We start from the raw sequence: 24,873 nt of genomic DNA, 5'->3' as shown, positions 1-24,873 counted from the left end.
TGCTTCTATCTTTATAGGACCGCCCTGTGGTATTCAGGAGCTACTGCCAATCAGGCGTTTGGAGGAACATGTGTTGCCAGGAATCAAACATGCAGGGCAAGTGCTCCACCACTGAGCACATCCCCATCCCTGAAAACAACAGTTTAGGGATACAGAATTTTTGAGAAAAAAAAATGTTGAAAATATTTTAAGATTTACTAACTACTAAAACTAAGATTTAGTTTTTTTTCAGGGCACACACAATGGTGCTCTGGGCTTGCTCCTGGTTTTGTGCTCAGGGCAAGGCTCAGGGAACCGTATGAGGTGCTAGGGCCAGAACACAGGTTGGATGCATGAAGGAAAGCACCTTCAGTTACTGCACTACCTCTCCAGCTCATAAAATATTTAAATTCACCTGTCAGTTTTCTTTGAAAGACATGAAGGAAATAATGTACACTGATACTTTCTCTTGCATGCAGAGCTGACAATGACTTATTTTCTTGTCAACTCCCTATTTTGAGGGACCGGAGCAATAGTACAGTAGGGAGGGCACTCACCTTGCATACGACCAAGCTGGGTTTCATCCCTGGCACCTCCGAGGGTCCCCCAAGCAGCTCCAAGAGTGACTCCCGATTGCAGAGCCAGGAGTTAAGGCTAAGCACCACCAGGTGAGCCCCCATGCCCTGACAACCCCCCCCAAATTCCCTAATTTTTCTATTTTCTGCATTATCAAAAGCATGCAGGTTTTATATTATGTACGTATGTGATTTCATCATACCTGTTTCAAAGTCTTTACTTTTTTAAGTTCCTTCTCTGATGTGTCATTGAAAAGGTTTAGTTCATTTATTTTGGTCAAGAGGGACTGTTTTTCATCAAAATTTTTAGCATTTGACTTCTTGATAAAGTAAAGATCATTCTGTAAATATAGGAAAAGTATATAAACATAAAATGTTAAATGCATGTCACTAAGTATATTTCATAGAAATTAACACTCATTACATATTCATAATCAAACTTTTTAAATCTCACTCTTTTTTTTTTTTTTTTTGGTTTTTGGGTCACACCCGGCAATGCACAGGGGTTACTCCTGGCTCTTCACTCAGGAATTACCCCTGGCGGTGCTCAGGGGACCATATGGGATGCTGGGATTAGAACTCGGGTCAGCCGCATGCAAGACAAACGCCCTACCCGCTGTGCTATCGCTCCAGCCCCTAAATCTCACTCTTAATGCTATAATATTTCTCATACACATGAATACATGAAAACTTCACTTTGAGCTTCTAATGATATTTTTAAATTTAATCTGAGTTCAACAGGAAATATTATGTATTGCTTATAGATCAACCTGAAATTATTCAGGTGATTATTATTTATGGGGAGAAATAGGAAGAAGGAGCCTAATTCACTGTTCATCACTCTGGAGGTTCATTTTTTGATTCAATTCAAGTTCCAGAAGGGTAAAGGCATCAGCAATCTGAGAAAGCATAAGGTCCTCATGACCAGTACAAGCTCTGGAATCAGAGAGCTTTAATTATATATTAGCCAATCACAGTGGGCACCCAACTCATCCTGTTTTCTCATTTCTAAAACTGAGATGGTAACAGGCCCTACCTGCCTTGTTCATGGGGAAATTTAAAGAAGTTTTAATCGGAGTACTAACAAATTTTAGTTAGGTATTTATTATACGTGCTTATGTATTATTGTTATGGTTATGATTATGTACATAATTACAAATTGCTAGAGATGACTATGTCAGAAAGTAGTTAGTTCCATTACATCTATAAGTGGGTCATACTTATATGCCAGTCTTCTAGCTTTTATACCACTTTGTATCCCTTCTCCTTCCCAGAACCCAGAATAAGATTTATGCTTAGTCCCCTCTGGGTACCTAAACCAAAGTATTCTAACTCTAAGAGCTCTTCCCCTCCCCCCTCTCCCTGTCATTCTCTCTGTGTGCCTCCTCTTCTTTTCCAACTGCCTTAATTTCTTTTCAGCATCAGTAGGGCAGTAAGGACAACAAGAGGACTGTGATTTCTGAAAATGAACTGTTTTGTTTGTTTTGGGCCACACCCAGCGGTGCTCAGGGCTTACTCCTGGCTTTGCGTGCAGGAATCACTTCTAGGAGTACTCAGGACCCTATGCAGTGCTATGGGGGTTGAACCTTGGTCCGCTGTGTGCAAGGGAAGCACCCTATCGATCTCTTGGGCCCTGAAAATGACATTTTTGAAGAACAACAAAAATTATGTAACATTTAACCAGAAAAAAAATAGTTCTCTTGGGGGTCAGAGTGATAGTACAGCAGGTAGGGTGTTTGCCTTGCACGTGGCCAAATCGGATTCGATCCCTGGTATCCCATATGGTCCCTGGAGCACTGCCAGGAGTGATTCCTGAGTGCAGAGCCAGGAGCAACCCCTGAGCATCACCAGGTATGACCTAAAAAGCCAAAAAAAAAAAAAAAAAGAGAGAGAGAGAGAGAGAGAGAAAGAAACTAGTTCCCATTATGCAAAGTAAGAAGTCACTTGGGAAAAGGAATACATAACGAACGATTTAACAATCTGATGCTCTAAGAAGGTTCATTAAAAGGTTAACAAAATAGAGGCTTACCTCACACGCAAGTCGACCAAGACCCAAATACCCTATATAGTTCCCCAAGAACCACCAGCACTTATCCCTGAGCACAGAGCCAAGAGTAAGCCTTGAGCACAGCTGGGTATGACCCAACCACCACCACCCCAAAAGTTAGCAAAATACTTTTAGTGTCTTTAATATCTTTATATTTTTACTCACTTCCATTGTATATTCTTCTCTTAAAAACAGTTAAGTATGCATATTAAACAGCAACATTAACAGAGAGAACCCTGTTGTAGTTAAAAGGGGTTACTTAGAACCATCCCCACACAGCAAAAACTGACACAAATCCGCTCAGAATCAAGAGAGACATTCTGAAACAGAAGCTATACTCCTATTGTCCTAATAATCTCATGTTCCACATAACTGAAAGCAACACTGTGCTCAGATATATTTCTATTTTCCCTTTGCTCTAAAATAATGTTAAGGGAGATAGAGTGGTGGGGGCCCGAGGGCTAGGCCCAGCCCTGGCAAGGGGTGTGTTTGGGGGGGAGAGGTAATACTGTGGGCAGGGCACTTGCCTTGTTACTTGGCCAACTTGGACACCACATATGGTCCCCAAGCACTGCCAAGAGTAATTCCTGAGTGCCAAGCCAGGGGTAACCTCTGAGCATTGCTGGGTGTGGCCCCCAAACCAAAAACCAAATAAGCAAAAAAATAAATAAATAAAACTTCAAGTGCTTTTATATTTAATAGATAAAAAAACTAGGAGTCAGAAAAATTGAAATTGTGGTAGTTAAAATAGTACTTAAGACCTGGTCTTTCTGATTCAAAAATGTGTTGTTTTCTACTAAGCCAAGAAAACAGTTTTTAAAAAAATCTTTTCACGGGGCTATAAACTACTCAAGACTAAAATTATGTCATATTAAAAATTTAAAACATTTGAATAATTAAAATTAACAATTCCAAGAGCAAATTAGTTATAAAGTAAATTAGCAATAAGTAATTACAAGTAATAAATTTACTTGAATAGCTCCAGATAAAGAATTCAGAGCAATTCTCCTTTAAACCACTAGAGGACACTCATCACCAGACTTATCACTGGTTTCAAAAATATTCAAAGCCTTTAGGGCTCCTATTCAAACCTTTAAAAGTTCCCCTTGGTCACAGAGTTCCCATGCTCTCACATCTTCCGTTTTGCTTTTCAGTTAAATCCTAGCATGAGATTTGTATTAGATAGTTTCATCAACATAGCTTTTACATTACCATAAGCATAATATACCTGAAGACCAATTTATAATAACAGTTCCCTTAACAAAATTCAGTCCTCAACCCGTAACAACATGTTAGTAATCTCTTATACAAGGGCTTAATGGTTCCAGGGTAAGATACAAGAATCTTCACACACTATGGCAATTTTTTTGGATCATTCTTAGCAGATTACTCATAACAAGCAATACAAAATAAATTATTTAGGTTCCGCTTTGGGTGTTTGGTGGAACAATTCTAAATATGGTGCTGGGAAGGCATAATGGTGGTGAATTGGTGTTGGAATACTGAATGTAATAAATTATTGTGAGCAACTATAAAAATAAATTTTTTAAACAAAATTTAAAAAATTAAAAAAGAAACAAAATTTAGTCATTTGAAATATTGTCACTAAATATTTAAAATAACAATGGAAATGCTCTGAGAGCAGCTTCCTTTAGAAATAATTTTAGTGATAAAGGCAATCAAATTATGGTAGATACATAGGACTGGAGACATAGCACAGCAGGTAGGGCGTTTGCCTTGCACTCGGCCAACCCGGGTTAGATTCCTCCATCCCTCTCAGAGAGTCTGGCAAGCTACCGAGAGCATCGAGTCCACACAGCAGAGCCTGGCAAGCTACCCATGGCATATCCGATATGCCAAAAACGGTAACAAGTCTCACAATGGAGACATTACTGGTGGCTGCTCAAGCAAATCTATGAACAACAGGACAACAGTGCTACAGTGCTATATAGTAGAAAATTAGAAACTATCTAATTTTTAAGTCATGTACCATATAGGAGTTCTTAAAGTCACATGGACCATGGATCCTAATTTTCTCTGTATTAGCTGTGTAATTATGGGTAAATTACTCTTACCATCATCCCAAAATAACAGCATCTGAAGACATTTATAATGAGTGAAAAGAAATACTAAAAGCATGTAATATATTGGCATATGGTAAGTATATAATAAATAATGAAGTTATATTCTCATAGAAAAGAATAGGAATATGTATTTGTTATATACATAGCTTGGAAATTAGCCTATTCAGAGTAAAACCTTAGGGAAATGTAAACATAAAACAGAACAACAAATGACTGGAGTATTTGTAGCATAAAGTAGTTTGGCAAGTTACATGAAGCTTCCCGATCTGTGTTTCCAAAAGGTCAAATGTAGATTTTTTCTCCTCCAACACTTTTTTGAGTTCAACAATCTTTGTTTCAAGGGCAAGTTTTTCTTCAGAATTTATTTCTCCCTTTAACCGTGACATTCTACGTTCCAGTTGTTGAATGTAAAAATCCTGTGAGAATTTTTTTTATTAGCAAGAAGAATCAAAATCATTTCTATAAGTTAAAAACACAATAAATAATTAGTAAGCTTATCCTAATTTACTAAAGTCACTTTAATCCTTCATTAATTTGTAGCATACAATTCTTCTACTCAAAGGGGAGAAAACACAAACTATAACTATTCTTCAACCACCAGTGGAGATGACAGTGACATAGAAGTATATGACAGTGACAGAGACAGTGACATTCCAGGGATCATTTCTATTGTTCCTTACTAGAGAAGTATCTCTGATCATGTATTGTGTAGAGCACCGGAAACCAGGAGGAGGGGGGAGGGGTCAGAGAGGTCTGAGTGGTTTCAGTACATATATATGTGTGTGTATATATATATATATATATATATATATATATATATATATATATGTGGGGGGGGTGTATGTACATAGCTGTGGTTGGGTTCCGGATATATATATATGTGTGTATATATATATATATATATATATATATAGCCATGCTCAAGGCCACTCTCCACACGTTTGGATGAGCCTCACACATGAAGGAACCGGCAGAGGAACCCAGATGTGTAGGACCCAGGGCTGAGATCTCCAAGGCTGCTTGGATGGGGACTGGGCCTCTTCCACCCAGATTCCCCATTTTCCAGTAGCTAGGCAGTCACACCCAGAAACTGCCCCCGGCACCCTGTAATCCCATCAATGGCCAACATCCAGAGACCAAACTCCCGGAAGTGACATCTTATAGCCTACTTCTCTCTCTTGGAGAACCTGACAAGCTACCGAGATTCTAGTGCCCGCTCAGGAGAGCCTGGCAAGCTCCCCGTGGCATATTCATATCCCAAATACAGCAACAGATATATACATACCTCGTGGAGAACGTGGGAAGCTACCGTGAGTATCTCATCCACACGGCAGAGCCTGGCAAGCTCCCCGTGGCATATTCGATATGCCAAAAACAGCAATGATAGGTCTCATTCCCCTGACCCTGAAAGAGTCTCCAACCGTCTGGGAAAGACGGGTAAGGAGAGGCTGCCAAAATCTCAGGGCTGAGTGTAATAGAGACGTTACTGGTGCCTGCTCGAATAAATCGATGAACAACGGGATGACAGTGATACAGTGATATGTATATATATATGTATAAAAATATATATGTGTGTATGTATATATATATGTATATATACACATATATGTATAATTTTCATATATAACATCTTATCTGATTCTAAATATATATATAAAACAAAGTCAACTAGAGAAGGTACTTATGATACTATGATGATAAGGGATTATTCCCAGCAGGGCTTGAAGGACCATTTGTGATGCTTGAGATCAAACCTGAGGAGGCCATGTGGAAGGCAAGCACCCTGCCCACTGTACTATCACTCTGATCCCAATATTTTTAAAATTGTATTTAGCATCCAGTGATTTTGAGAAACTAAAGACTAATAAATGGGGAAGGAGTAGGAGTAAAAGAGTAAAAGACTGGAGGGATAGCACAGTGGGTAGGACATTTGCCTTGCACGCGGTCGACTCAGGTTCAATTCCTCTGCCCCTCTCAGAGAGCCCAACAAGCTACCGAGAATCCCGCCCGTGTGGCAGAGCCTGGCAAGCTACCCGTGGTGTTTTCGATATGCCAAAAACAGTAACAAGTCTCACAATGGAGACGTTACTGGTGCACGCTCAAGCAAATCGATGAACAACGGGATGACAGTACTACAGTGCTATGTTTATATAACTAAGAATTAAATTCAGTCTCTTGATTTTAGATGTTCCAATGGCTTTATTCCTTTAAAGCATGATTCCCCCTTCACTAGAATTCTTTATCCTCTTATTTGTTTCAATTTAAACAAACTAAAAACATGTTTTTGAGAGGTGGGGCAAAATCGCAGAGAAGGTTGTTGTGTGATTTGCAGTGGGTACAACAAAACTTATAGAAGCCACAGAAAGACTTCGGCAAGCAGCCCCACACAGGAAGTGTACGGTGATGAGTTTTGCCTGGGGATCTTTCAAACATTCAGCAGTTCTAGAGGAACATGCCCAGGATTGGTCACACTATCTACAGGACTCAGTTTGCTAAGAGAGGAAAGGGGTGGAAGGGCTTGAGGGGACCTAGAAAAAAGGTCTCCTAGTAGTAATGTGGTGTAATATTACATCCCTGAAACATTACTGTAAACAGCATTGTAGATCACATTGCTAAATTATAAAAAATAATTAATGGTTTCTAAGAATCCCTCATTCTATTACTGACACATAGAGTGCTTAGAGATGTTTTCTTAAGACACGCAGAACACAGGACAGTGTTTCAACTATAGCGACTATAGCCAATCAACATGAAGATTATTTAGAGAAGCACCTACCTGGTTGTACATAATTTCTTGCTGCATCAAGGTGTCAAAATCCAGTTTACGTAACTGATTATTTAAGTTCCTAAGAAGAGACCGTGTTCCTTTAATTTCTGAGACAGTAGCTTTTTCTTTCATTTTCTCAGTCTGCAATTCCTGAGATTTCTTATATAGCACAGCTTTCAATATGTTCAATTGGTCTTGCACTTCCTGATGACAAGAAAAACTGTGATTAATGGAATTATAAAACACTGAGAAGTCTTATTATTTAAACATAATTTAAAAGCTCATAAGTGAATGCCCTTTCCACAATTTCAACAAATCGCCAACATTTGGGGTATTCTATTCTAGTAGAGTAGAACAATAGTTTTCTATTCTTGTGTTATCATCTTGCTCTGTCATCTCAACTCTATACCATGTGATCCAACCCTGAGAAATTGGACCATTACACTGATTTACTTGGAAAATAAAATACCAAAGACACAGAACTTACAAATTTGTATTCACTTAAGTCTTGAGGGTTCATATCATCCAGACTCCCAGTCTCTTTGGGACACTATCCATCAGTGATCAAGTGACTGTATAACCACCAGATTTCTAGTAAGTGAGAGACTAGGGGACAGAGGCCATTTCCCATGATAAAATCACTGGAGAAACTTAAAATTGGCCATATTGAAAGTAACCTTTAAGCAAACTGACATGACTGAATGAAATGCAGAGCTAGGAAAAGAATCTCAGCAGCAGACCATTATGCAGTATTTTCTCTATACAGGTATAATAGATACAAGCACTGTCACTGTCATCCCATTGCTCATCGATTTTTTCGAGCAGGCACCAGTAACGTCTCCATCATGAGACTTGCTGTTACTGTTTCTGGCATATGGAATACGCCATGGGTAGCTTGCCAGGCTCTGCCATGCGGGCGAGATACTCTCGGTATCTTGCCGCGCTCTCCGATTCCTCAGCCCCTCTCGGAGAGCCCGGCAAGCTACTGAAACTATCTCGCCCTCACGGCAAAGCCTGGCAAGCTACCCGTGGCGTATTCCATATGCCAAAAATAGCAACTACAAGTCTCAAAATGGAGACGTTACTGGTGCCCGCTCAAGCAAATCGATGAGCAATGGAATGACAGTGACAGTCATAGAAAATCAAGATACAAGCAATCTTAAGGAAATTTGAGAGCATAAGTTGCACTAGAAATATTATAAAATATAACCATGATCTTATAAAGCTGAGTACTATACATTTGCTTTTAGTATATTTGTAATATTTGTAGCTTAATTTTTAATACTAGTTATGTTTCACAGTCAACTCAAAAAATTATGAAAAATTTAACAATCAGATCTTTTGAGCTGGTAGGCGCTGACCCCAGCACAAGATTGGCACTACCCTCCATGTCTTCATCGCTTGCCCTCAGTTGGCCTCCTACAGATAGAATCCCTCAGAATACATAAAGGTTCTCCTACTCCCGCTGCTCCTTTCTCAGAAGGCATCTGTTCTGACCTCAAGGTTTCTAAGATTTATTGAAAATTGTCATCTAAAAATGTTAAATTAATTTCCCTATACTCTCCTCACTGAGATACACTTTTATTTTCTTTATAACCAATGAACCACAGATGAAACCAGGGACTAATACTTTGTAGCACATTAAAATTTTCCCATATCAAAATCTATAATCTTAAAAATGAATAATCTTTTATTATAGTGGACCATTTTTGCTGGATTTTTGAGATGCTCTCAAAATTTCTGGGCAACAACTATAATAATAAATGTTATGCAATGGCTTAAGAGGGGGTTGGGCGCATATGCTGCCTGAGCCCATGTGCTGCTTGCGCCCACATGGCCGAGCACATGTGGTGCCCGAGCACATGTGTCGCCTGCATCTTCCCCCTTGAGATGTGTACTTTCATGCTTTCTTGTCCAGTGCTAGGATGTGTGTAGAGCTCCCTCCACCCTTGGAGAAGCCTGCATTCTCTCTTGAGTGCGTTATTCTTACTATTCTCTCTCCCACTTATCCCATCCTCCTTCCCTCAGAAACCTCTAAATAAAATCTGTTAACTTCAAAAAACAAAAAAACAAAGAGGGGGTTAGAAGCCTGCCTCAGGGGATGAGGGAGAAGGTAGCTGGGATAGAGGAGGGACCACTATGCAATAATGGTTGCAAGGGATTGCTCTGGATTGGAGATGTGTAATGAAAATGGGCAAATGACCAAACATGATGGTCTCTCAGTACCTATAATGCAAACAATAATGCCCAGAAATGGGGGGAGGGGTGAAGGGAGGAGAGGGGAGAGAGAGGAAGGAAGAGAGAGAGAGAGAAAGAGAAAGTGCCTGTAATAGAGGTAGGCTGGTGGGGTGGCAGGAGGGATATGGCGATATTGGTGGTGGGAAACTGGGAAATATCCACTGGTAGAGAGATGGGTGTTGGAACATTATATGACCGAAACTCAATCATGAAATCTTTGTAACTGTATCTCACGGTGACATGGTGATTCAATAATAAAAATTAATTAATTAATTAATTAAAACATACACATTAATATTAAAAAAAATAGGTGCCAGTCAGGATAGAAGTCTGGGGCTGGGGTGGGGGTTGAGAAGTAATCTGGGAACAAAATGACACTGGTGGAGGGATTGGTGATGGAATGTTGTATGTCAAAAACCCAACTCTGAATAGTTTTGTAATTCATGATGCTTAATAAAAATAACATTTTGAAGGGAGTGATAGCACAGCGGTTGGGCATTCGCCTTTCACGTGGCCGACCTGTGTTTGATTCCTCCGCCCCTCTCGGAGAGCCCGGCAAGCTACCGAGAGTATCGAGCCCGAGCAGCAGAGCCTGGCAAGCTACCCATGGCATATTGGATATACCAAAAACAGTAACAATAAGTCTCTCAATGAGAGATGTTACTGGTGCCCGCTCGAACAAATCAATGAGCAACGGGATGACAGTGACAGTGAAAAAAATAAAAATAATAAAATAACATTTTGAAAACAAAATAAGTGGATTACAGAAAGCAAAACTGCTATTTTTTTCCAGTGCCAGGGACAAAACCCAGAGTCTTACACATTCAAGGCAAGTTCTGTAACACTTAGGTACATCCTTGGCCCTAACAAATTATTTTTAATTGTTGAGCCATGGCCATGAATGTTTCCTGCATTTTTCTGGGACTATATGGCACTAGAGATCAAATCTAAACTTCCTTCATGCAAACATAGACTCATTTCATTGAGCTATCTCTCTGGCCAAACAGCAGAACCTCTGGAAAGGTCTGTTGCTCCTCATATATTTATTTTCGTTTCTCTGGGCCCACACCCAACTGTGCTCAGGACTTAGTGCTGGCTCTGTGCTCAGGGCTCTCTCCTGGCAGACTTGGGAGATGATGTTTGGTGTCAGAGGGGTTGAACTCGGGTCAGCTGCATAAAATGCAAGTGCCCTACCTACTGTCTATCTCTCCAACCCTGCTCCTCTAATATTAAGAGTTCAATTCACTATTGCTAAACTTTTATTTATGATTTCTTATAAAATAAAGCCAACTGACCTTGACTGTCTTTTCATCCTTCTTTACTATATCTTCCAAATTGGTTGCTTTCTCTTCTACAGACATAGTTCTCTCAGTAATTTCATGTAACTTTTTCTTTATAGCTTCATTATGATTTTTAATATTTTCTAACCTAGAAAGATTTACAAGAAAAAAAAGAGCCTGTCCAAAACATATTTAAACCAAGAAAAAGTTTAACCTGAAATCTGTTAGTAAAAATCAAGGATTTTTTATTATAATAAGTCATTTTCTTACCTACATATATATGTAATATATCATGAAATACATATTTAAATATTTTTTTCTTACTTTGCTCTCTCATCTTCAGTGACACGCTTAATTCTGGAAATATTTTTCCTCAGAGCTTCCAAATCACTGGAACTTCTATTCACAGTGGCTTTTAAACAGTCCAGCTATTAGTTAACAGACAGAAATTATATATTTACTCTGCATCTTATGATTTCATTTCTGAGTTCTATTTTGAACATTGTTTACCTAAATCACTCAGAAATAGATGCTATTGTATACATTAACGGTTTTGCTTTATGATCTGATATTATACATATATGTACTAAAAATAAGTAGAGAAAAAGCTTTACATTAAATTTCTTGATTTTGGATTTTCACAACAATGATTTCTTGATTGGACCCAAGATAGAGGTAAAAGAAAAAGCAGTCAAGTTGAACTTTGTCATAATTTAAAACTTTTGTACCTCAAAGACTTTTTTGAATGAGTACAAAATTACACATAAGAAGAAATTATTTGTGAATTCCTGATAAAAATTAATATTCAAAATATATAAATGCATATAATATACAAATATATACTATAATATATACATTATAGTATAAATACATATATATAAAGACTCAAATTTCCACAAGACAGTAGCTCTCAGTTAATTGTTCACCCATGTTCATGGAAGCATAAGGCAAACACCCTACCCACTGTGCTATCACTCCAGCTCCATATAAACATACATATATAATTATATATTATAAATATATAACATATTATAATAATATACAAAATTATTATTATATACAAAATATATTATTATATGTTGTATTGTATTATATATTATATAGTGTATATAATATACTATATGTATTATATATTATATATAATATATTACAAAACTATTTTTTGGTGAGGCAAGGTAGTTTTTATTAAAACTTACTTAGAAATATGTGAGGGGGGAGAAAGAGAGAGAGAGGAATCACATGTTCAAGAGAAAAGACAGGCTTCTCCAGAGAACAAAAAGCAGAGACATAGAGACGAGCAAGTGAGATATGTATTCAAGGGAGAACACAGGCTTGAAGAGTAAGCTGTTTTTTAAAAACTGAAAACTCAGTCACAATATCTGACTCAAAAATAGGGGAGGGGGGAAAAGCTTGAAAAGACATTTTTCCAAAGAAAGTATACAGAGATGGGGAAATGGCTCAGTGGACAGCATATGTCTTATATAGGTGAGGCCCTGAGTTCAATCCCTGGAACTTCCAAAGAGCAAAAAAACAGAAATACAAATGGCTAAGAAGCACATGAAAAAGATGTTCAGCAATGTTCCCTACTCATTACTAATTAAAGGGGAATCAAATTTGTAATGAAATAATACCTCCTACCAATTAACAAAGGTTACTATCAAAACAAAACAGGAGAAGAACAAATATTAGCGAGATTGTACAGACATTGGAATCCTTGCACAAAGGTGGAAGGGGCGCAAAATGATGTGGTTACTATGGAAAACAGTATGAGAATTCCTTGAAAAATTAAAGCTCAAAATGCCACAAGATAGTAGTTCTGTGTTAACTACACACCCATGTTCATGGAAGCATTATTAATAGCTAAACATGGAAACAACCCATGTCCCTGGGCAAGTGAATGGACAAGCAAAAACATGGTATATTGGTATGCAATGGAGTCATTTCAGCCTTAATAAGACTATTTATGATGTAACAATAATGCCCTTTGAGAACATTGTGCTTAGTAGAATAAGGCAGTCCAAAAAAAGACAATGACCATATCAACCCACTTACATGATGTTCTCAATATAGTCAAAATCAGGCAGCCAATGTAGAGGAGTAGTAGTAGAGGCTTCGGGATGGGATCGGGGAGCAAGGAATGAGAGTGACTATTTAATGAATAAGGTTGCAGAAAACAAGAAAAGATTTAAAAAGAAAAGTTGCAGTCGTACAATGTCAGTAAAATACTTAATACCACTCAATTGTACAGGTTAAAAAAATGTTCAAATGGTAAATTTTTTTTTTTTTGCTCTTTTTGGGTCACACCTGGCGGTGCACGAGGGTTACTCCTGGCTCTGCACTCAGGAATCGCCCCTGGCGGTGCTCAGGGGACCATATGGGATGCTGGGAATCGAACTCAGTTTGGCCGCGTGCAAGGCAAAATGCCCTACCCACTGTGCTATCACTCCAGCCCCTGGTAAATTATTTTTACCATAATATTATAATTAATTTTTAAACAAAAAATGAAATATTGATTTGTTCCAATATGTAAGGTAATACTATCTCTATAGCCCCTGATATGTTACAATATAAATGGGCCTTAAAAACACTTTATAAATGTAAGAATCCAGCTGCAAAAAGTCCCATATTATATTATTTAATTTATATAAAATGTTCAAAATAGGCAAGTTTATAGATACAAAAATTAGTAAACTGACATGAAGGGAAAGGAAAGATTTCTAATGAGTATAGGATTTCTTTTTGATGTGACAAAAATACTCTAAAATCAAGTAGGGGTAACAGGTAAAATTAGTAATATTCACAGATAGCTGCACAATCCTGTGAATATACTTTAATAGGACGAATTGTGGTGTGTGAGTTGTATCTTGATAAGCCAAAAAAAAGTGTTCTGCAATTTTTTAAAACTTGTTTGGGGGCCATTCCTGGGTGCTCAGGGCTTACTTCCGCATTCGAAGGACCATACGAGGTGGCAGAAACCCAATGAAGGTCTATCACATACAAGGAAAGTGTTTAGCTCACTACTCTCTCTCCAGGCCTAAACTTAAAGATTTATAAGAAAAGACTACTAGCAATGACATTTTATCAGGAAAAAAATACTGATATGAACTCTATAGCAAAATACAATACCTCAACAAAAAAATCAGTGAGTTTACTTTTTTTAGGCTCTTAAGTAATTGTTTTGGAAGGAAAAAATCATTCCATCTTTACCAGAATTAAAATATATGACAATATGTAGACTAAAATGCTCAAAAATATTCTAATCTGGTTACCTCAGATGCTATGACTTCATGAAGATCTCTTTATTGCTAAGGGAATTCAAAATAATCAAATCTTTTTCATGAATACTACAAAAGAAGTAAAAAAAAAAGCAGAAATTTTGTTCTTCCTCAGTCTGTTTCCAGGTATTTTAAGTTCACTAACTTATCTCATTACCAGAGTGAAGTATAACTCCCTAGCAAGGCAAGGAACTGAATCCGCTCGAGCACTACCATCTAGAATTTGAGAGTCAAAACCACCGGGCACCTGTAGCTATTAAAAAGGTTCTTTGCAGAATCACTCATAGCATCTTCATGTTTGCTGTCTGCTGGTTATCCCGTAACTGTGATTTCCAGTTTGATTTCTACCCTCCCGGAGCCTGCCCTCTGAGACACAGGCAGGCTGGGCACTGGGCAGATCCAGGAGGAAACCTTCCCATTCCTTGGGGTGTGAATGGGACCCACCTGCTGCTTTCAGGAACCACAGGCTCAGCTGGAGGTCTGAAGTTCCACTAAATGAAGGGATGCAACAAAAGGACCTAGCAAGCAGTTCCGTAATAAAAGGAAAGCCTTCATGTTTATCTTATAGCAATTTTATTTAACATACAAACTAATCTTTCCAGTTGACATACCTCATCCTTCAGCTGAACTCGACTATTTTCATGACTCTGGTATTCCATTCTACATTTTGAAACTTTACGATCAGCAGCTGCAATTTTTCTCTCGAACTCAGTGTTATTCCCAATCTCGTTTTCCAGAAATTTGATCTTCTCTTTAACCAAAATTTCTTTTTCTCTTAATTCCTGCTTTATATTTGACAATTGCTGGAATTAAAAGAACAATTAAATATGGTTAGATGACCAATAAAAGAAAAAGAGACAAAACTCAAAGGTATTTAGATTTTAGTTATATATTCAGAATTTATTTCACCAAATAAGAATATATTTTTTCACTTTTTGTTTATAAATTTCATTTCGGCATCGTGATTTACAAAGTCTATCATAACAGAGTTTTAGGAAGCCAATGTTCCAAATACATGATCAGTGTCAGTATCCTCCAAAAATGACCAAGGTCCTAAGAGAATATTTAAAGACTATATTTACATGGGAAAAAATCAGTACAGTACATCTCCACATCTGTAAACTCATATTTTTAAAGATCTCAATATTTTCTTTCATCTATCTATACATTGCTAGTGATAAAAGTATTTTTATAAACAAAAGACGATATCTGAAAAATGTGTCAAATATCATGTTTCATATTGGATTTCAATAATATTTTTCAAAATATTTCACAGGCAGTTCCCTTTGCTGTTTAGGAGAATACAAAATAAATGGAATATATAAAATATATAACAGATATTAACAGATATGGACAAAGTACTATGGAAACAAAGATATTATTAAATATCACCTAAAAGAGAAATTGAAATCATTAACCAAGAGTCTGCGAATCAAGCCTGAAAAATGTGGAGATACAAAATACTCAGTGTTAAAGTGCTGGGTGGGGAGGTAGAAATGGGATGGAGATTAATATTAAAGGGCAGGACTCTTGAAAAGGGTGAGGCTAGAAGGGTAGAGTTTAGGTTCCAATGGTGAAGAAATTCACATACCACGGAAAGATACACATACACTCTCAAATAATGTGGCGTAGGATTTTAAAGCTGGAGAATAAAAAGAGCATGTGTGGATTGAGCAAATGATTCTGGCAACAATAAGTTAAATAAACTGGAGAAAGAAAATAGTTTTGGTTGGGAGAGTGCTGAGGGGATTGGGGACTACAGCAGATGCTGGTGGGGGCCTGGGGGGTTACTTGGCTTTGCTGTGCTTGAGAGTGATCTCTGGAGGTGCTTGAGGGGTCACATACAGTGCCATGAGGGATCCCATACAGTGCTGGGGACAGAAAAGAAATCTGATATATTCCAGTCAAGCATCTTAACACCCTGTACTATCTGGCCCTACAGTTAAATATTTTTCCAGTTCTTCAAAATAGAGTTCCACTAACTAATTCCAAAAGGGAGAGTACAATATCACTAAGCTTTAGAGTGCTTCATGTATTATACATATTAGCATATCAAATATACACCTGAGATGCTCTACATTTTAAATTGTTTTAATTTTTCACCTAGTATTCCGATGTTTCTAGAACAAAAGTAACCGCTGTTGGAGAGGATGTGGGGAGAAAGGGACCCTTCTACACTGCTGGTGGGAATGCCGACTGGTTCAGCCCATTTGGAAAATAATATGATGCTTCTCAAAAAATTAGAAATTGAGCTCCCATTTGACCCAACAATACCACTTCTGGGAATATATCCCAGAGAAGCAAAAAAGTATAGTCGAAATGACATCTGCACTTATATGTTCATCGCAGCACTGTTTACAATAGCCAAAATCTGGAAAAAACCCGAGTGCCTAAGAACAGATGACTGGCTAAAGAAACTTTGGTACATCTACACAATGGAATCCTATGCAGTTGTTAGAAAAGATGAAGTCATGAAGTTTGCATATAAGTGAATCAACATGGAAAGTATCATGCTAAGTGAAATGAGTCAGAAAGAGAGAGATAGACACAGAAAGATTGCGCTCATCTGTGGAATATAAAATAACAGAGTAGGAGACTAACACCCAAGAATAGTAGGAATAAGTACCAATCGGTTGGCTCCATGGATTGGAAGCCGGCCTCACATGCTGGGGGAAAAGGCAGTTCAGATAGAAAAGGGAACACCAAGCAAAATGTGATTAGAAGACCCACTCGGGAAGGGAGATGCGTGCTGAAAGTAGACTATAGATTGAACACGATGGCCACTCAGTACCCCTATTGGGAACCACAACACCCAAAAGGAAAGAGAACAAAAGGGAATGCCCTGCCACAGAGAAGGGGTGGAGTAGGGAGGGGGGATGGGATTGGAGGGTGGGAGGGATACTGGGTTCATTTGTGGTGGAGAATGGACACTGGTGGAGGGATGGGTGCTCGGACATTGTATGAGGGAAACACAAGCACAAAAATGTGTAAATCTGTAACTGTACCCTCACGGTGACTTACTAATTAATAAATTAATTAATTTAATTTAAAAATAACATTATATAATTGTTGTATTCTTTCTAATTATTAGACTTAATCAAAGGGTATGTCAAATTTTTCTAGGTGGATATTTCAAATGGTTATTCTAGAACTGTTCCATCTTAAAGTGAGTTATCTATATGAAATTGATATTTAAACATCTACTTCAACATTTGCATTTTATTTCTTTACTTATTTTAATTGAATCACCATGAGATACAGTTACAAAGCTGTTCATGATTGGGTTTAAGTCATACAAACACTTACATTTTTACGTGCTATCAATTCACATTTAAATTTTTATAGGGTGACAGTTAAAAGTAAAATCCAAAAATTCCTCCCTAGGAATAAAAGCATAATTGAAAAATATATTTTTATCTAAATATTTTGTTTCTTGTAGGGTACAATTTTAGGATTGTATGGCCAGAGTCTTGCCAGAACAGAGGAACAAAACCTGTTTTGTAGAAAGAAGACAATCAAAGAGACAAATCTCAGATTAAATTCTTTAATGGTATGAGCTGGCTCTTACGGCTCACCAAACTCTACTTATACTTACACATCCCAACTCTGTGTTCAGTGACTCATGTTTGGAGAGAAGTAGCTGCACCATAGAAATCAGAAATGCTATAAATCTAGAGAAGGGGCAGGGGAAGAGGGTGTAATGGTTCAGTTTTGTTTTGTTCTCAGAGACTGGACTGTTAAACACTTTGAAGTCATTACCCAGTGAAACACCCTCCCTAGCCTCTTACAATACAAACTTCAGCTAGGACATGTCAACTGGGAAATATGGAGCCACTATGAGTATGGCCAAGCTGCTGCTAGGAGAACTTTGCCAAATCAGCAGGTCAGGCCAATTTAGCAATGGCAGTGGACGGCAATGTATTACGGATCTGCAGTCCTGAACCTGGCATGTTTGATTAACACAGAAGAGATAGTCAGGACTTGATGTGTGAAAATATTGGAGACCAACATCAGCTTTAAGAATTAAGATATCTGGGGGCTGGAGCGGTAGCACAGTGGGTGGGGCATTTGCCTTGCACGCGGCCGACCTGGGTTCGAATCCCGGCATCCTATATGGTCCCCTGAGCACCGCCAGGAGTGATTCCTGAGTGCAGAGCCAGGGGTGGCCCCTGTGCATCACTGGGTGTGACCCAAAAAGAAAAAAAAATTAAGATGTCTACTTATATATATTTAAAATAAAAGAATCATAAGTAAGCCACATGTAGACATCAGAATTCCAAATTCCGAGGGACCTGAGCTGCTTGCTTGCCAATTTCTTTCTTTTCTCTCTTTTTTTTGGGGGGGAACGATAGGAAGTGAGGGTGGAGGTGTGGATGAAGACAGAGGATGAGACCACATCCAGCAGTGCTCAGGATTTAGTCCTAGCTCTGTGCTCAAGGATCACTCCTGGCATTGTTGGGGGATTCATGTGCAGTGCCAAGAGATTAAACCCGGGTTCACCAAATGCTACACACGTGTCCTACCCACAGCGCTATTTCTCAAGTTCCCACAGATGGGGTTTTGAGGACAAAAAAATATCCACCATATTTTCAGGTTGCTAGCACCCAAATAAATTTTTCCCCCACATCAACCCCTGTTTTTGAGTAACTGGCTTTCAAGTGGCCAGCATCTGAACTTGGATTCAGTAATCCCGTTGCTCATTGATTTATTCGAGCGGGCACCAGTAATGTCTCTCATTGAGAGACTTATTGTTACTGTTTTTGGCATATCCAATACGCACGGGTAGCTTGCCAGGCTCTGCCGAGCGGGCTCGATACTCTCGGTAGCTTGCCGGGCTCTCCGAGAGGGGCAGAGGAATAGAACTCGGGTCGGCCCCTGGGTTCAGTAATAATAACATTATCTTTTGACTTTCTCTCTTGTTCCACCTTTCAGAAATGACAGAATCCAGATTCTGACATTTAAAAAAACTATTGAGTATCTTCATAAAATCACATTTCTAAATGAAGGTAGAGACATCTTTCAACAGCACTTCCAAACATCTTGAATTCTACTACCAAAAGTAATTTTCAAATAACAGTCTGATTAACACTTGGAAACAGATTAGTTGAATAGAAAAGAGGTAGATCAAGCTGAACACTGCAAGAACAACTTTACCAAGGCACACTGGTCTATGTCCTGATCTCTCTTCTGCATCTGATCTATTGTGTTCTCCCACTGTTTAATGAGTTCTTGTCTTTCATCGTGAATTTTACGAAAATCTTGTGCTGCTTTATCCAATTCTAACTGTCAAATAAAGAACAAATAACATTTCTGTGAATTTAAGTGCCTGTGTAACATTACCTGACAATGAAGAATTCAAGATCTCTAAACCAACCTGTGCACTTAGAGTCTCTGTAAGTTCATCATTGAGTAGCTTTCTCTTCTGACCAAATTCTGAATTCAGTCTTTCTAACTGTAGTGTCAGCGCCTGCGATATAATCACAAAAAATTATATTTATAATAACGATTTTATTAATACTTAGTGTAACATATCCCACAGTATTGTTACACTATAAAATACATGTATTTGATATGTCAATTTTCATTATCTTTAAACACCAAAAGGTTAATCTATTGAGTCTACATATAATCACAATAAACACTCACTTTTTATTGAAAAAACATATTTTAATGTTGGAAAAAGGTTAAGCAGTAACTACTGTTTAGAATTATTTAATGCATTCTGTATTACATATACTGAAAATAGCATAGTAATAATATATGTTCATAATATAGTGTTACCAGATTTAATTATGGATAGATTTTAAATAATGGTTATTTATAATGATATGTTAAACAATCAATAACATTACAATCTTGAATCAGGAAAAAACCACATATAACACTCAAAGTATTACTGAACACCCCCCAAATTAAAATATTTATACATTGTATTAGAATAAAACATGCTTTTTGAGAGACAAGAACTTTTAGGCTTTCAAGAAAATTCTGTTTGTATTTCAGTAAAGTCAATTTTCTAGTGAAAGGATACTTTATTGGGCCCTAAAAGAAGTCCCTGACTCAGAATAGTTTATGATATATCATTTAAAATTCTGAGTCCAATTTTGGTAAAAATTTTGACATACTACAGAGTAATGAAAAAACTCATAATCTCTCACCCTAATTTTGTTGTCATCCTGTTGAGCATACTTCTGAATAGTAAAGGCATCACTATCTTTATGAGCTGATTCTTCTAACCAAGCATCCAACGCTTGCTGGTCCCAATTCATCTGACACTTCAAGTTATCCAACTTTTGAGTAGCTTTAAATATTGCATTCTAATTTCCCAAGAGAGAGGGAAATAAGAGAAGACAAAACCGCATTTACGATACACTATAATCAAATATGCAACACACCTTATAAAAAATAAACAAGAACTTCTGCTCCTGTCCTAACCCTCCTGCTGTATATAACATATTTAATTGCATAACTAACATTTAAAGCATACTAAGTACTTGAGCTGTGAAATAGAAAGGATATGATTATATAAAGTAGAGAACAACAGTTAAAGCAAGTTGCTTAAAGAAAGCTTTTCTTTATTAAGGGTAGCTATCCCAGAGAAATCTCCTTAGTCACTCCACCCAGAACATATGTTAATCTTAACAAAAATAATGTGCTTGGCAAGCTAACTTAAGACAAAGACAAGACTCTTCTTTTTTAAAAAATGTTTTTATTTTTATAAAGTAGTTCACAATGTTTGATTATATTTAATATTTAAACACCAACTCCACCACCATTTCACCTTCCCACCACTATATTTAGGATAGTTCCATCTGATTTCCAACCCCTGCCCCAAAGCAGAACCGAAATTCATTTTGTATTGTTTGTTATAAATAAATGCTGAAAGTGACCAAAAAAAGTTTCCTTAGAGGAAAGTGAGTGAAGATGGTTGCATTTCACACAGGGGCCATTAAGCCCTTCTATAAGATATTAATAAGATGTTGTTGAAGATTGAATCTTGTGTGCTTACATATTATATATGTGTGTGTAAATATATTTCCATCCAAGATTGGTTGCCTTCTCCTTTAAACCCCACCAAATATGGTATCCTACTCTTGGAATATTAGCAGTGTGAGGTATGAGATATCATGTGATCCAAGAGAAAGTTCACTTGTGGGTGAGCTTGGGCAGAGGACGTGGAGAGCGGCCATGAGCATGGCAGCGGTTGGGTTCTAGAGGGTTTTAGCTGCTGGGGCTGGGTCCCTTGGGGTGGGGAGGGGCCTCACCTGCCCTCCTCTGGGGTACCCCAAATGAAACAGCCTGGCGTGGGATCCATGACAGGGCTATAACATGTGTCGTTTTATGCTTTCTTCCGGACAAGTCTCTTTCAACTCTACTTCTGATCATACTGCTGCCTTTTATATAGAAATACCCACCTACTCGTACTTCTGGAACACACGGCAGCCACACCCAATGTCCAACTGACTACCACTGCCATGTAAACTCATTTACCAGTCCAGTTTCAGAGACTCATAATCAAATCTCAAAAGAGATCAGCTGAGTGCAACTATTTCTCAGATACATGGGTCCCTGGCTGAAACCTCTGGGACAATCTCAGGAGGTGGGCAGGCAGGCCGAGTAGGAGCACAGCAGATTGAATGGGAATGTAGCATAGAAGTCAGCTAACCTTGACTAACAAAAACATTAACACAGGAAGGCTCAAGGAGCAACAACACCCTGGTAAACCCTCAGACAAGGACTTAAATGTCCCCATGGTAAGATACAACAATTTTCACAAATTTTCTTTTACAGAAGTATTTTTTTTAATTTATTCTTTTATTGAATCACCATGTGGAAAGTTACAAAGATTTCAGGTTTAAGTCTCAGTTATATAATGCTCAAACACCCATCCCTTCACCAGTGCACATATTCCACCACCGAGAATCACAGTATACCTCTCCCCTTCCCCCCCACTCCCCCAGTCCCCACCCCACATGTGTAACTGGTAAATTTCACTTTACTTTCACTTTACTTTGATTACATTCAATATTTCAACAAAAAACTCACTATTATTGATTTGGAGTTTCTCCCCCCTAAAGTCGACCTGCTGAAAAGAAAGCATTTGATAATTTGTTTTCCATTGCTGAGAATGAAGAGATAAGAGGTCGAGAGGCCACACTAGCAGCCACAGGGTTTTGGATTTCTGTATTTTAGTATTTTAGTAACTAAGTCCAGAGAAATATCTGTCAGAAATTGCAACATTGTAAGCTTGTACCTCTCAGCTACTTTATATTCCACATATGAGTGCAATCTTTCTGTGTCTGTCTCTTTCTTTCGGACTCATTTCACTCAACATGATACTTTCCATGTTTATCCACTTACATGCAAATTTCATGACTTCATGTTTTCTGACAGCTACGTAGTATTCCATTGTGTAGATATACCAGAGTTTCTTTAGCCAGTCATCTTACAGAAGTATTTTTTAAATCATTCAAATAGCCACTTAGTGGTACCAAGCAATATAAAACAAATTATTGTGGACCTGCTGCAGGGGCATATTTGAGGGGTGGTTGAGAAAATGGAGACAGTGGTGGAGCGAAGGTGACAGTGGTGGTGGAATTGGTGTTGGAATATTGAGTGCCTCTAACAAATCATCATGAATAACTCTGCAAATCACAGATCTTAAATAAAGTGAGAAAAAATATTAAAAATAATTCCATTTTAAATACAATAGTTAAAGATATAAAAATATTTTTGCAGATGCATTTTTTGTCATTTTAGATTTCATCTTGTTGTGCTCAGGCCTTAGTTTGAGTCCTGTGGTTGGAGATCATTCCTAGTGGTGTTCTGGGGACCATATGTGGTACCAGAGATCAAACTGAAGTTGGCCGCAAGAAAGACAAGTGTCTTAATCTGTCTACTATTTTTCCAGCCCCCATAAATGTATCTTTTTTAACAAATATAGATTCACAACAGAAAAGAGATCAGTATGCTAAAACAGATTAATGTATATATGTATATGTATATATGCTATATATGTATATATTATACATATAGATTTGTATATTTATATAGGATAAATACATAATTAAATGTAGATATCATATATAGATTTCCTTATATATGGAAAGAAAAGAATTAGAATATGAAAAGAGTTTCAAATACATAACTGAAAATTAAGGCAGAGAAAAATAAGGTACAGCAATCATTAGAATCACATGTGGATAAATATGAAAGAAAAATTATAAATGGTTTTCAAAATTAAGAGTGATTTTAATGTCTTTTAAAATTTAGGACTTATAAATGAATTATGACAAGTACTTCATAACAGGCAGCTGAATGAGTATTTGATAAATGAATACTAGAAAAATAAAAGTAATAGTCAATCCTTATTTTGTTCCATTCATAGCTTAATGTACCTTTTATTGTCCCAAACACAATATAAGTAAATTTTAGGAAACCGACAAATACCTTTTCTATTTAGGAACTAATAATGCATATTTGGTGAGAGAAGACCACCAATGGCACAAAATTCTAAGCAACATTCCAGAACATACCTCCTTATCAGTTTTCTTTTCCCTTATCGAAGCAGTCTCATTTTCCAGGCGTTGGATTTCCTCCTTCACTCGTCCCAGTTCTCTCTCAGCAATGGCCTTAAAATGTTCTTCACTTTTAATCTCATTCTCCCTGGCTTTACAGAGACACTACAGGATACAAAATAGAAATACTTTTCAAATTTTACTCGTCATAAAATACTTTAAAGAAGCCATTACCCAAAAAGCAACAGTGTTCCACCAAATATTCATATTGAGTCCTACTCATTCCACTACTCTGAGAGTTATACCACATTAGACTATGATTCGGTGTCTTGTAGGAATTCTTAGCCACGGGCCCACGAACTCGGCACCCCTCACCCCCACAGGCCCGTGAGATTGCTCACAAGCATCCTCAGGCCACTGCCAACCCCATGCCAATCCAGACTGTACAGCCACAGGGGCAGCTTCACTCCTCACGCCACCCACCCCTCTCGTGCTGCAGTCACTGACTGGAAATGACAGAAGGCGACAAAAGGCAGAATAGTGCACAGAGATCACCTTACATCTCAAATTCTATTCTTACCACCCACAAAATGCAAAAATAAAAAAAAAAAATCCATGGAAATGAGTTTCTAAAACACAGGATCAGGGAGGCCTCAGGCTCACCAAGAACCTTGATGTCATTCAAGAAGAAGCTCAGGGGCCGGAGCGATAGCACAGCGGGTAGGGCGTTTGCCTTGCACGCGGCCGACCCGGGTTCGATCCCCGGCATCCCATATGGTCCCCCAAGCACCGCCAGGAGTAGTTCCTGAGTGCAAAGCCAGGAGTAACCCCTGAGCATCGCTGGGTGTGACCCAAAAAGCAAAAAAAAAAAAAAAAAAAAAAAGAAGAAGCTCAGAACACCAAAGGATAGGAAATGAGAGAATCTCTGCAAGGAAATTCAATCAACAAGGGGAAGTGTATGTGAAATGTAAAAGCATTTTCATTGCAATGGAATCGAAAGAGGTATTTTACAACAGTAAAGGCATAGCAACAGAACTCAGGATGTCAAAACCTGTATCAGAGGTTCTAAAGACCAAACACAAGCCAGAATCAGAAAGAGGAAATTAGAAA

General features: G+C 37.9%; 1 protein-coding gene and 1 pseudogene across 1 annotated transcript in view; one reads left to right on the top strand and one right to left on the bottom strand.

Moving 5' to 3' along the window:
* Window positions 1-24,873, bottom strand: part of CCDC39 (coiled-coil domain containing 39) — a 58,742-nt gene that overhangs the window by 18,706 nt on the left and 15,163 nt on the right. The window contains exons 3-12 of the mRNA XM_055126469.1: window positions 23,782-23,928; window positions 20,404-20,562; window positions 19,620-19,712; window positions 19,400-19,528; window positions 14,857-15,048; window positions 11,295-11,398; window positions 10,986-11,118; window positions 7,462-7,656; window positions 4,937-5,101; window positions 758-895 (exon numbers count right to left, since the gene is read on the bottom strand). Of these exons, the coding sequence (XP_054982444.1) occupies window positions 758-895; window positions 4,937-5,101; window positions 7,462-7,656; window positions 10,986-11,118; window positions 11,295-11,398; window positions 14,857-15,048; window positions 19,400-19,528; window positions 19,620-19,712; window positions 20,404-20,562; window positions 23,782-23,928 (1,455 nt within the window). The remainder of the gene's footprint in view (window positions 1-757; window positions 896-4,936; window positions 5,102-7,461; window positions 7,657-10,985; window positions 11,119-11,294; window positions 11,399-14,856; window positions 15,049-19,399; window positions 19,529-19,619; window positions 19,713-20,403; window positions 20,563-23,781; window positions 23,929-24,873) is intronic.
* LOC129402742 (small nucleolar RNA U3) lies at window positions 5,325-5,447 on the top strand (annotated as a pseudogene).

Source organism: Sorex araneus, chromosome 2 (assembly GCF_027595985.1).
Source record: "Sorex araneus isolate mSorAra2 chromosome 2, mSorAra2.pri, whole genome shotgun sequence".
In the NCBI taxonomy this organism is placed as follows: domain Eukaryota; kingdom Metazoa; phylum Chordata; class Mammalia; order Eulipotyphla; family Soricidae; genus Sorex; species Sorex araneus.
This window is presented reverse-complemented; position numbering and strand designations above follow the sequence as displayed.